This window comes from Oncorhynchus keta, chromosome 19 (assembly GCF_023373465.1).
Source record: "Oncorhynchus keta strain PuntledgeMale-10-30-2019 chromosome 19, Oket_V2, whole genome shotgun sequence".
NCBI lineage: Eukaryota > Metazoa > Chordata > Actinopteri > Salmoniformes > Salmonidae > Oncorhynchus > Oncorhynchus keta.
Genome location: NC_068439.1, coordinates 32802903 through 32817097, shown reverse-complemented (window position 1 = coordinate 32817097; position 14195 = coordinate 32802903). Strand labels below are relative to the sequence as shown.

The 14195-nt window shown below is 45.0% G+C and overlaps 1 protein-coding gene across 3 annotated transcripts in view; it reads right to left on the bottom strand.

Moving 5' to 3' along the window:
* Positions 1–14195, bottom strand: part of LOC118398076 (transcriptional repressor p66-beta-like) — a 46545-nt gene that overhangs the window by 5214 nt on the left and 27136 nt on the right. The window contains exons 1-10 of one of the 3 annotated variants that reach the window (XM_035793072.2): positions 12984–13082; positions 8534–8933; positions 8120–8249; positions 7806–7937; positions 7056–7184; positions 6186–6353; positions 5509–5890; positions 4740–4942; positions 4245–4355; positions 3684–3927 (exon numbers count right to left, since the gene is read on the bottom strand). In XM_035793072.2, the coding sequence (XP_035648965.1) occupies positions 3684–3927; positions 4245–4355; positions 4740–4942; positions 5509–5890; positions 6186–6353; positions 7056–7184; positions 7806–7937; positions 8120–8249; positions 8534–8933; positions 12984–13074 (1990 nt within the window). In that variant the 5' untranslated portion in view covers positions 13075–13082. Of the gene's footprint in view, positions 1–3683; positions 3928–4244; positions 4356–4739; positions 4943–5508; positions 5891–6185; positions 6354–7055; positions 7185–7805; positions 7938–8119; positions 8250–8533; positions 8934–12983; positions 13083–14195 lie in introns of those variants that run through there. The other 2 variants (XM_035793074.2, XM_035793076.2) reach the window with 2 other exon arrangements.

Sequence of the window (14195 nt, the reverse complement as noted above, 5' to 3'; positions counted from 1 at the left end):
ACAAATACATTTCACAGTTAATGCACTCAATACAAAAAATGTTACTGCAGGATTTGTTTACAAATTATTTCAACTTGTATTTCTATATGTCCAGTATAGCTAGGCTGTCTGAACAGTGACATGATCAGCCTGAGGGAATTTAATTGGAATTTGTGGAATTATTGTTTTTGAATAACCTAACATTGGAATTGAGAGGGTTTGAATTCCCTCTGAATTCAAAGACTGACCTGGAATTTTAATTGAATAAAATCTAATTTTCAGGGAGAGGAAATGTAATTATATAGAATGTAAATTGTTTAAATTAACCCCAACCCTGCTGTCCACCTGACCTGAGATTAGATGTTTGTTAGACAATCATAGGTATGACAAATTTTATTACAAAAATACTGCAAAAATGTGTAAAGCCCATCGTGTCTCACTCTTACTTAGAATGCTAAACATTTGGACAACACCTTCAGGTAAAATGCATTATAATGCTTTTATAATACATTTTAAGACTTGTCATAAGCACATATTATCATAATTATCTCATAATGATCGTGACCAAATTAAAAAGCCATTTGGGATGCTGTCCGGTCCTCTGGAAGTCTATGGGGGTGCCACAGGGTTCAATCCTCGGGCCGCCTCTTTTTTCTGTATATATATCAATGATGTTGCTCTTGCTGCGGGCGATTCCCTGATCCACCTCTACGCAGACGACACCATTCTATATACTTCCGGCCCGGTCCTTGGACACTGTGCTATCTAACCTCCAAACGAGCTTCAATGCCATACAACACTCCTTCCGTGGCCTCCAACTGCTCTTAAACGCTAGTAAAACCAAATGCATGCTTTTCAACCGTTCACTGCCTGCACCCACACGCCTGACCAGCATCACCACCCTGGATGGTTCCAACCTTGAATATGTGGACATCTATAAGTACCTAGGTGTCTGGCTAGACTGTAAACTCTCCTTCCAGACTCATATCAAACATCTCCAATCGAAAATCAAATCAAGAGTCGGCATTCTATTCCGCAACAAAGCCTTCTTCACTCACGCCGCCAAACTTACCCTCGTAAAACTGACTATCCTACCGATCCTCGACTTCGGCGATGTCATCTACAAAATTGCTTCCAACACTCTACTCAGCAAAGTGGATGCAGTTTATCACAGTGCCATCCGTTTTGTCACTAAAGCACCTTATACCACCCACCACTGCAACTTGTATGCTCTAGTCGGCTGGCCCTCGCTACATATTCGTCGCCAGACCCACTGGCTCCAGGTCATCTACAAGTCCATGCTAGGTAAAGCTCCGCCTTATCTCAGTTCACTGGTCACGATGGCAACACCCATCCGTAGCACGAGCTCCAGCTGGTGTATCTCACTGATCATCCCTAAAGCCAACACCTCATTTGGCCGCCTTTCGTTCCAGTTCTCTGCTGCCTGTGACTGGAACGAATTGCAAAAAAAAATAATAAAAAAAATAAATCGCTAAAGTTGGAGACTTTTATCTCCCTCACCAACTTCAAACATCTGCTATCTGAGCAGCTAACCGATCGCTGCAGCTGTACATAGTCTATCGGCAAATAGCCCACCCATTTTTACCTACCTCATCCCCATACTGTTTTTATTTATTTACTTTTCTGCACACCAATATCTCTACCTGTACATGACCATCTGATCATTTATCACTCCAGTGTTAATCTGCAAAGTTGTAATTATTCACCTACCTCATGCCTTTTGCACACAATGTATATAGACTCCACTTTTCTTTTTCCTATTGTGTTATTGACTTGTTAATTGTTTACTCCATGTGTAACTCTGTGTTGTCTGCTCACACTGCTATGCTTTATCTTGGCCAGGTCGCAGTTGCAAATGAGAACTTGTTCTCAACTAGCCTACCTGGTTAAATAAAGGTGAAATAAAAATAAAAAAAGTTAAAAAATGTTTCAAATTTGCTACATAGAGAAACATAACTTATTATAATAACACATTATAACACATGCTTATTACATTTTAATAATTTAGCAGACACTCTTATCCAGAGAGACTTACAGAATTGAGTGCAAACATTTTTGTACTTTTTCATACTGGTCCCCCGTGGGAATCAAACCCACAACACTGACATTTGCAAGCACCAAGCCACACGGGACCAATTATATACAGACCATTCGGAAAGAATTCAGACTTTCTCCACGTGTTTTATTTTATTATTGCATTCTTAATTTAAAATGGATGGATTAAATAAAAAACATTTCCTCATTAATCTACACACAATACCCCATAATGACAAAGCAAAATTCAGACCATTTGTTCGGAGACTCGAAGTTGAGCTCAGGTGCATCCTGTTTCCATTGATCATCCTTGAGATGTTTCTACAACTTGGAGTCCATCTGTGGTATATTCAATGCATTGGACATGATTTGGAAAGGCACACACCTGTCTATATAAGGTCCCACAGTTGACAGTGCATGTCAGAGCAAAAACCAAGCCATGAGGTCGAAGGAATTGTCCGTAGAGCTCAGAGACAGGATTGTGTCGAGGCGCAGATCTGAGGAAGAATACCAAAACAGCTCTGCAGCATTGAAGGTCCCCAAGAAGACTGTGGCCTACATCATTCTTAAATGGAATAAGTTTGGAACCACCAAGACTGTTCCTAGAGCTGGCTTCCCGGCCAAACTGAGCAATCGGGGTAGAAGGGCCTTGGTCAGTGTGATGACCAAGAACCCAGTGGTCACTGACAAAGCTCCAGAGTTCCTCTGTGGTGATGAGATAACCTTGCAGAAGGACAACGGAAGCCACTCTTCCGTAAAAGACACATGACAGCCAGCTTGGAGAACCTAAAGGACTCTCAGACCATGAGAAACAAGATTCTCTGGTCTGATGAAAACAAGATTGAACTCTTTGGCCTGAAGGCCAAGCGTCACGTCTGGAGGAAACCTGACACCACCCCTAAGGTAAAGCATGGTGGTGGCAGAATCATGCTGTAGGGATGTTTTTCAGCGACAGGGACTCGGAGACTAGACAGGATCGAGGGAATGATGAACGGAGCAAAGTACAGAGATGTCCTTGATGAAAACCTGCTCCAGAGCGTTCAGGACCTCAGACGTGGCGAAGGTTCACCTTCCAACAGGACAACGACCCTAAGCACAGCCAAGACAATGCAGGAGTGGCTTCAGGACAAGTCTCGGCATGTCCTTGAGTGATCCGGCCAGAGCCCAGACTTGAACCCGATCTATCTCCTCTGGAAAGACCTGAAAATAGCTGTGCAGCGACGCTCCCCATCCAACCTGACAGAGCTTAAGATGATCTGCAGAGAAGAACAGGAGAAACTCTCCAAAAAAAGGTGTGCCAAGCTTGTAGCATTAACATTCAAGAAGACTGGAGGCTGTAATCGATGCCAAAGATGCTTCAACAAAGTACAGAGTAAAGGGTCTGAATACTTATTTAAAATGTGATAAAAAAATTTGCTCAATGTAAATGAGCAAAAATGTCTAAAAACCTGTCATTATGGGGTATTGTGTGTAGATTGACAGATACATTTTTAAAATGAATTTTAGAATAAGGCTGTAATGTAACAAAACTTGGAAAAAGTCAAGGGTTCTGAATACTTTCCAAATGTATTGTATATACAGAAGGGATCAGACTTCTAACATGTAATGGCATTATATCTGCAGGCTTTTAGGCCGAAGTGAAGTGTTACCATAAGGGGTTCTCAAAAACCCACCGGGGATGTTGTAGATCTGGCGGCGGCCATCATGCTGGATCCGACTGCTGCCACCGCCGCCACTAGTTCCGCCACCACCACCTCCTCCACAGCGCTGCTTCCCCGTCATCCCCAGCAGGCCGCTGGCCACGGAGAGCTGGGAGGCCTGGGCGAAGTTGGAGAGGACGCCCCTCGCCGAGCTGGAGAGACCCCGCTGCATGGAGGCCTGAGGCTGGGGAGCCTGAGGGTGAGAGTGAGGTGGAGGAAATCAGTGACCTCTAGATATGTCAGTCCAACCAAAATGGTTTTGGTAACATAACGATTTAAAATATAATATTGTGCCAGAGTACAGTCTACAAACGCTGCAAGCTACAGACACACCCCAGATTTAAATAGGGCCTATAGATGGTTGATTGAAGCATACAGCTGGATCTACGCAACAGATTGGGGTGGGCCAAGGACTCATTTCAATATAAAACAAAATGAGGTCTTTTGAGGTCTGACAACAACCAACAAATAAAGGTTTGTCTCTAAGGTTTCTTAGTGTAGGCCCGTTACCTGACGCAGGGCGTGATGTCGGATCATGGTCTCAGCCTTGCCGACGTTGGGAACAGTCGGAGCCGTGCTGGGGGAGAGGGCCGCCTGCTGCTGGAGCCTTTGCTCAATCTCCTGTTAAACATTCGGAGAGCGAGAGATAAGGGTTGAGACAATGAACAACAGATGGGAAGAAAAGGTTGGGACAGGGAGAGAAACAGACAAGAAATTCAAGTACAAAAAGGACAGCCGCACACACTACTGTAGAAAGATTTCAACAGTCAGAGCATGTCAGTGGTCAAGTGGAAAAAGTAAATTGGTTCACGCCGACAGCTCAGGGTACTAGAACATAATAAGGTCACACCCTCTGACAGCTGTCAAAAGAGGTCAGCCACAAAACGTACTTATCATTAAAACAAACGTAGTTTGTAACATTCCTGCATACCAGTATATTTGACCTAACCCTGCTGTAAAGCCTGTTGTGTATCTCTTTAATCCATGCTTTATTAAACAGCTGACCTGCTCCTGCTGCAGGGCCTTGACGAATGCGTTCTTCAGCCTATTGGTGTGCTCCGCCTTCAGGGCCTTCTTCTGATTGGACGTCATGCACTGCTCGCAGAGGATACGCCCGCCTTTCTCCTGCTTCCAGTGTGGGGTGAAGTCGATCCTGCACTGGGCGCAGAAGAAGGGCTCCATGCGTGACAGCGCTCCCCGCAGCTTACCTGATGAACGGCAGGAAAGAAGCAATTATTACAGGTTTTGGTTCTTAAATGAACTTGTTTGAGGGGGTTAGTTTAAAAAGTCACTGTCAAGGTTTTCCAGATTTCTATGAAATATTACCTATAATTAATTACAAAATGAGCAAAATAGTTTCCTTCCAAATTGAATTAAGTATGTTAAAAACAGCTTTTATGTGTTTGAATGGCGTGGACAACCCAAAAACAGAATGGTGTGGGCGTATACCGGTCATTACAAATATGCATGCGAGTAGACTGGTGATTAACCAGCTCATCCTCAGGAGGAAAAATAAATCATTTTTTTGAACAGTCTATTTGAGATACAAGTTTGAGTTGGGGTTGAAGTGTTTTTACCCCCCACCAATTTATGCTTTTGCCACAAATATGAGTATAGGATGACTTAGGATAAATTAACAGAATATTAAAAGTTAGATTTTCACTGGACAGTTACTTTAAGCACATTAAGGCGCAGAATCAATAATCTTGATCATATAATGAGTAGTTATTTGGGATGCAGTGAGATTTGGAGCGGTGCCTGTGCAGTGGCTCACCCTGGCTGTCGATGACGCTCTGCACCACCTCCTCCAGGCCCACCATGTAGATGAACTCGCTGTTGGCCGCCGATGGCAGGAAGTGCAGGAGTGGGGCTGGTGGCTTGGGCGGCGGGATCTCCAGCAGGGTCTTCTCCAGCTGTTTGCGCAAGGCCAGCTTGGCTGCCGCCTGGCTGCTGGCCTGGTCCGCCAGGGAACTCATGCCGGAGCTGCCGCCGCCACCTGTGCCACTCGACATGGTGGAAGGGCTAACAGCGCCCATCCCGCCGCTGCCCATCCCCACACCGGCCACGCCGCCAGCCGCCGCCTGCATGTGGGCCAAGTTCATGTAGATTGCAGAGGAGCCCGAACGCTGGGACGCCGTCACCTGCTGGCTAGTGGGCTGTGGTGCGTTCAACACACGAGGGAAAAGGGGCACAGCGGAAAGACCGTGAGACAAGTTGAAGTGATTGCTATTCTTCACACAGAATGGTCCTCTCTGGGTGGTCTTTATGACTTTTACACATTCTCAATGAATGTAGTGGTACAAGGAATATGGTGGAAACTTCCTCCAGCCATGCTTGCACTGATCCAATGCTTTTAAAATGCAGGAGGTGGAGTGACTGAGTGGATACTCATGGGTGAAGAGTAGAGTCGAAATGCAACCGGAGTTCGCTGAAAAGTAGAGAGCACCATACCTGCTGGTAGCTGACGTTGCTCATGCTGCCCGTGCTAGAGCGGCTCATGCCAGACTTGGAGGGCATTCTCTGGCCCTGCAGATGGGACGGGTTGGGGGCGATGACCCTCTGTGACATCATCATCGGGGGCAGGGAGGCGTTGGCCCCCGACCTGATGACTGTGTGACCCTGTGGAGAGGTAAAAGGAAAGGTTAGAGGAAATTAAGAGAATGAATGTCCAGCAGGGATGGAGGAAGAGGGACAGAAAAAGGTGAGAAAGTGATAGAGACAAGAGAGGGTTAATAAAAATGGGGAGAACCATGACAGGGTAACAATTAAATGTGGATACATTTGAATTAATTCCACAAATGAATTGACCGGGAATCCACATTTGCTACACTGAGTGTGCCATTGAAATACAGGCAGCCAGTCAGCCACGAACACAATGGGTATATGTTGTACCGTTTGTTGTCACTAGAGGGCAATAGATACTTACGTGGCCTTATCTTCACAGTTCAGACAGTCAATGTGAACTGCTTACATAAACAGCTGACCTGACCAACCCAGTCCAATTCAAGGGATCATAGCTCCATCTTCCATATATAGATGTAAGATATCAACCTAACCAGGAACCATATGCTTTTCAAAACACAAACATGATCCAAAGAGTAGTGAAATAGTTTTGCCGAAGCATGCACATAGAAATTAGCATACAGTATTGATCCTACAGCGTTGGTATGTAATGCATTACAAGACGTTCCAACTGAAGGAGCAATAATGCTTTTGGAGCTGTGGATAGCAGGTTTGACTCAGACCAGGGGTGTAGGTTGTGTTCCAGTCAGGCTACTGCCAAAATCACTGCAATAAACAAAGACACACGCACACACACACCTGTGCAGTGCGGAGGTTCTGGGGCTCCGGGGTGTGCATGCCAGGGCGCACCGGCAGCTTTCCCATCCCCTGTGAACTGTGGATGGGGGATGGCTGCACCGAAGAGGGGCTATTCTGGACCACAGGTACCTGGATTGTTTGGAATAGAATAGTTTGAATTTAAAAACAATAGAGAACAATATAAAGATGATAAATCAATTGCTGCAATATATTATAAATTATGATACAACATATAAATATTAAGGTCAGGTCTGGCAGAAGAATGTGGCACACACACACTCTTTCAAACAGAGACACAAACCACACACAATAACGTCACTGATACCCTATAACAGATCTATGCTATGTTTACTCCTGCTCTGACATTGAGATGTCTGTGTATTACCACAGTTTCACTACTACCTCAAATATGGGCCTTAGGTAACACTGCTACCTGCGGGGCCGTTCATATTTACACCGTGAGTAGAGGTTGTACTAGTATCAGGCTGTTTAGGTGGCTATACATTCAAACAAGAGTGGCATTAGCCTGTATTTTGTGAGATACAGTAGCTATTAGAATATTTAACGCCCTTTTTGATTTTTGTTACCTGTTGATTATCCAATGTAAAGTGACGTAGTTGGCTAAGGAATTCAAACACCAGTATATTGTCACATACTAGGGTGCTGGGTCTCATTTGACATTTTCTATAACAATATTTCAATCTTCTTTCTGAATTGAAATATGAAATTGGTGTCAATGCTGATACTAACCTTCTGCACAACGTTCTCCTTCTGGATCTGGCTCTGCCGAAGCTTCTTGAGCAGCACCAGACGGGCCTCCTCCAGACGCAGCTCTTCCCTCAGAGCCTTGATCATCTGCTGTCGCTCGTCGACATTCTTCCCCTAGAACACATATGGTACACACTCACTTGTTTATGCATAGGACAGTGAAGGGCTGACACGACTGACAGGAAAGGTTGGAGGAGTGTGAGTATGTGGGCAGTGGGTCAGATTTGAACCCACACAGACTCTGGGGTCAGTGGCTCTAACCGCTAGACCACACAGGCTAAGTGGTGACAACGTACCTTGAAGATCTCCAGGTTGGCCTGGTGCAGCCTCTCTCCGGGGTGGGGCGTCCCCCTGGGACTGGAAGCCTCGTTGTCCGACAGGATGATCACGTCCGGGGACGGAGTGTGTCGCTCACGGTCCACGTCGCTGGAGGTGGGAGAGAGCAGGATCAGCGACGAATGATGACTAACAGAGGATGAATGGTGTACTCTGTTTAGCACTACATAGAGCTACACAATACTAAACAGGTTACAACAATATGCATTGTACATGTATAAGGTGCTTTGGTAAAAAAAAAATAAAAAAAATTAAATCGGCCTTACGTGCCAACTAAATACACTTCCAAAGTCTACATCTTCTGAACAACTAATTTCAATCTGCAATTACCCACGAATCACCTGTCCTACGTCCATTTTAATCATGATTCTTACCCTCTTCTGGCGCTGAAGTCCACTGGTTCGTCCACCATGTTCTCCTTGCCATTCTTACTGGGGCCTCCGTGGCCCCCCAGCCTCCCGTTCATCTTCTCCTCATAGGCCGCCGCCGCGCCTGCCAGCATACTTTGGTGGTGGTGGTGGTGGTGGTGGCGGCTCCCCCCCGGCCCCCCTTTGCTGCCGTCCAGGGATCCGGCAGCCACCGCTGCCGCCCCTTCCAACGCGGCCAGGTCCTTGCGCTTGAGCAAGGCCAGCATCTTGAGGCGCTCCATAGCCTCGTGGCCCTCCATCTTGAGGCGCTTGGCCAGGGCTTCTTCACGCTCCTCGGACGTCTCCAGGCCCCGCTTGAGCAGGTTCAGCCTCAGCGCCTCCTCAGACATCCGCTCCATCCTGGAAACTAAGGAAGGGAGGGAGGAACATGATGTTCAATTCAATGCAATTTAAATCAATTCAACCAGATATTTTAAAGCATTTCACAGATACTTATGAACCATGGTTGAGAGTGAGCCTATGTGAAGATAACACATCAAAACGAACAGTCTCACCCTGCAGCTATGTATTTTATAGTGAAAATAGAGGCTTAGTTGTTCTTTCCGTGTGTGTGCATGCGTGTAAAATTGAGAGTGTGGGATTGCTAGTTTCCTGACCGCCCACTGACTAACTACTCAATCAGGCAACTCCCTGACAGCATCTAATTAACTAATTACACAAGCATTACATTTAGATGATACCAGTCATATTCACCGCTTGATAGCACTAATATTCACCCCTTAAAAGTCAACATGTTCGATTCTTTCAAAGGAGGGATTTAACATTTTTTTTTATATATCTGAAAGCCTACAGAGTTCTCATCCTCTTCGGTGAATCTGTGAGTCTGCAAGTGAACTCTTTCACCTTGAGTGAATGGGGGTATTCTTATTTCACAACTTCACAAGATGACATCAGGTGCATTGACCTGTGACTTAAATGACAATTACGTTAATAAGTGGATGACGGTTATTCATGTCGTCACATTAAAACAAGTTCCTATTCACCAAATGAATGCATGAGAAGGAACACACAAATAAAACAAAAGTGTGTGAAACATTGATCTGGCATTTTAAAGTAACCTACATTGTTGTTCAAGACTTTAGGGCAGGGATCATCAACGAGAATATTTGACTAAAACATCATTTCCAACCTTGCTTAGATTTGTATACGATCACATCTCTCTTTAGTATGAGTGGGAATACTTTGGGGCAGATTCCCAAAACTAAAATCACATGGAACAGATTTGCTGGTTTTTGTAAGAGTCTCTTAGGTCCAACAATAACAAATCAAATGATTTTGCTCAGAAAACTTGGGGGCCCAAATAAAAATCACCCGTGAGCCAAATTCAGCCCACGGGCTGCTAGTTGGGGAACCTTGCTTTAGGGGATGCTTGATGAATTCCATTGTGTGGGGTTTAGGCCAGTAACCGAAAGGTTGCTGGATCGAATTCACGAGCTGACATGGTATAAATCTGTCGTTCTGCCCCTGAGCAAGGCAGTTAACCTGCTGTTCCCCGGGCACCGAAGACGTGGATGTCGATTAAGGCAGCCGCCCCGCACCACTCTGATTCAAAGGGGTTGGGATAAATGCGGAAGACATATTTCAGTTCTAGGCATTCAGTTGTACAACTGACTAGGTATCCCCCTTTCCCTACTATGTGGATCACACCAGTGAGGAAGACTTTGGTTGGGTGGCAACCAATGACCTCTCACTTTGTCATGTGATTGCTATAAGTAGGCGGACTGAGCATTTGGTCCAATCAAAAGCCTGCGTCAGGAATGCAAGCTGGAAGTGCAAAAAGCCTCAAAACACAGACACAGTAATTGCACTTTCACTGAATAAGGCAACAATATCAGATTTTACGTTTTGCACATTCATCTTTAAAAATCACGCGAAAGGAGCCCTCGGTCTGTACCGTTACAGTACAGCCGTGAAATCTAGATTCCAAAGAAAGGTCCTATAATATCCACATAGGAAGAAACATTTATCAGAGGCCAGTTTCAATCCAGATCATACTAGATAGTAGATGTTCAATGTGGGTGGAGAACATATGAGCATGAGGTCATACGTGTTCAAGTGCCCCCGAGTTAAATTGTGTGCATACATACAGGGTCTGCTCGGGTTTGACCATGTCACGTACAAGTGATCTAAATGATCATGTGTGTGCGTGCTAGTCACACTAGGTTACGCTCGCTTGGGTGGGCTATGGATGGCCGGAGGACAGACGCACTAGACAGTGTGCGTCGGCTTTTGTCTACTGGCAACTCCCTATCTGCCCAATACATTTGTATTCCAGTCAGCATAGACAGCAAGCCTGAGATTAAGTGCATTACTATCAGGTGTTGCACTGCACAGTGAGTGCTCTGACATCTGCATTGGTTCCTAGAAATCTTGCTCTGCATAGAGAGGACTTTCTGAGGTAAAAAATAACAATAAGCACACATTTCAGAAATGAACTTACAAAAACCTCTCCGCTGTCTACAAGTAGACAAAACACAAGATTGCAGTCAAAATACAACAATGTTAAAAAGGAGCAAAAGACATGCAGAAAATAAACACCTGCAGATCAAAGCACAAGATGTTGGTGACACCCTGCGGAGTACATTTAAATCTATGGATGTATATGGCTGGCTAAGTTAGAAATCTTCAGGTATTTCCAAGATTTTCTACAACATCAAAAAAATCTGTTTTCCCTGGCAGCATATCTGTATGGATTTCCATTGCAGATAGACAGCATCTGATGAAAAACCATCCCAATTAAGAAACTATCTAGATTCGTATTCAGACAATGCCCGCGGAGAGCCGAGCTCATTCTTAATAACAGAGGAGGCCTTCAGTGATGCATATATGAGTGCACTGCACCAACAGTCAAACAGTGCTGTAGTAGTAGCACCATGGGTGATGCCTCGTCTGTAGTCACACATACCAACCTCAATGCAGGTGTTCCGTCATATGACGCTTCCCCATCACAACAGGAGTCCATGTGTGTCGTAACTGTTACCCTTCCAGTTCTGTTATGTAAATGAAAAATAATACCTTTTCACAGAGGAATGCTTCAGGGCCTATAAGTTATACAGTAGCATTATTATGGTACAGTGTTACCACTGACGCTCTGACCTTATTCCCCTTGGTGAAAGGCACGGAGGCTGCTAGACTAACTGCTCTGTGTTCAGCCATGTTGACTGATGGGGTCTGATTCGCATCTGACCTCGCAGAGATGGAGGCGTTTGACGAGGTACGGTACGAAAAACACAGTCTCCAGATACACCAAAGGACCTCTGACCGAAAGTCAACAGCGAGCAGACTTCCACCAACGCTCCAATGAATCCTTGGTCCTCACAATGCATTCCAACAGTCTACTTTCTTGTGAAGTATTCCGTTTTTTGCCTATTGCTTTAGCACAGAGATTTCAATCCTGGTTTAAATGAGTCTCACAAAACTTGAAACCGAAGAAAGACTCCACCACCAGTAAAGTAATGTCCAGATGTTAAATGGTCTCAAAGACAAATGGATCCCAACTGCCAAAATAGAATAACTTTTATCACAAAGAACCTTCCAAAGCATAGATGAGTGTCTCATCTATGCATGGGGCTGTTTCAAAATCACGTTTACCTACAAAACATGGAGTCAGACCTCGAACTGTGTTACAAAAAGGATCTGGATCTGAGCTCCTGAACACACAACTCTCAGACCACACTCGACAAGTGAAGGGCAATGTAGAGGACAAGCACCTCAAGGGAAAGTCTTTATCTGGCTTCTCAAAACAGTCCCATTCTGTTTTAAACTATTAGAGACAATCAGATACAAAGACCTTTGTCAGAGTAAGACGAAAAAGCTTGGCACATTAAATTACTGAAATGTGCATTGTTAGAAGAGCGCAGAGACTCTTTTCAACAAGTTAGAGTCCAAAATGTTCTCAACTTCAACACTGAATCTCGTTAGATTTATTTGTCCCTCAAAGGGTCACAGTACGCAAACACCTGCTTTGAACTGACCTTTGTAAGACTGAGCCATCAGCAATAGTAGTTCACTTGCAGCATTGTACAGGAACCATCACTAATTAATCCCAAGGGCACAACATCTAACTCTACAAAAATGTCATGTAACGAGAGCCTCCTCAATTGGAATTCAAATAGAGATTTAATTGGCCCCTTTTAATCACTTTATCACTTCCCTGATAGCGGATTATTCCTTGTGGTGTCGTTTTATCATTCCCCCTCATCTATAGCATTATCTTATCCTTCTGTCTGGCACCATTAAATCCATGCAGCCTGTCATTCTGTTACATCTCAATATTATCATCTCCAGATCTGAAGCAGTTCCTTAAAAGAAAGTGGAATCTTTAATGATAACCTACTATCCCCTCCTCAATAATAGGGACTCAGGGAATGTCGGGGCAATGCAAGTGCACATTCACCTCGTTTCATTTTGGATGCCTCAAAGGCATGATGCGAATCACAGTCTCCATTTCGCGTAAAAAAATAAATAAACACTCTTGCAACCTCCATGCCAAGCCACCCACCTCTAATAAGAGAAAGAGGAAGAAGAAGGGAAAAAATAAAGCACAAGCACGTGCATGGCCAACAATGGCACTGGCCCGAGCCAATCAGAGTGGCTACTGTGGTGCACGTCAGTCTCCCCCCACACAGTGCCCCCGTCCGCCTTTACATAATATAATGACTGTTTCAGTCAGCTGCTACACAAACCAGACTCTTTCTACCCAACAACCCTCTCCCCCTTATCCTTCCGCCTAAAACGAACACCCCTGCGCTCAACCTCTGCCACGCCCCCCAGCTCCCCCCTCCCTCCTGCACACGCGCACTCCATGCCAGACTCACAGCTTTGGGCACTTTGCCAGCCAATGCAGCAGCAGCTAAGGGAATCGAAAAGAAAGAAAGAGACTGTACGAGAGGGAGAGCGAGAGAGGGAGGAGAGACAATTTGAGAAAAGAACATCATCCCCTTTACCCCAAAATCACAATTTTTCCTTTAACCCCCACCCTTCTCTCTGTATAGAGTTCCTCACCTCACGTCGCCATTGATCCAGAGGGATTCCACAGCAATGCACACACGCACACACACACACACACACACACACACACACACACACACACACACACACACACACACACACACACACACACACACACACACACACACACACACACACACACACACACACACACACACACACACACACACACACACACACAGGTTGTTACAAGTAGCATAGTCGGACCACAGTGACAGTGAGGAGGGCCTCCTACCCCAAAAATTCAGCACACAGGGAATTAACAGGCCATGCCAACATAAGGCACTCTTTTGTAACCCCCCTCATCCACCCTCCCCCTCCTCTTCGGCATTCTACTACAGCTGTGCCACACCACAAAGAAGTGTGCATAAGCGACCCCTCCCTTCTCCTGCACCCTACCCCCCCCAAAAAAGTACACATTTTTTCCCTCTCCCCGTAGTTGTAAAAATAAACACACATACTTACTTTCTGGGGGCCCCTCAAAGGTACTGAAGGTACTGACCCACAACTGGCTTTTTTTTTATTTTTAGGAATGCATTTTCATTACACTACCCTTATCTAAAAAAAAGTGTGTGTGTGTGTGTGTGTGTGTAAGAGA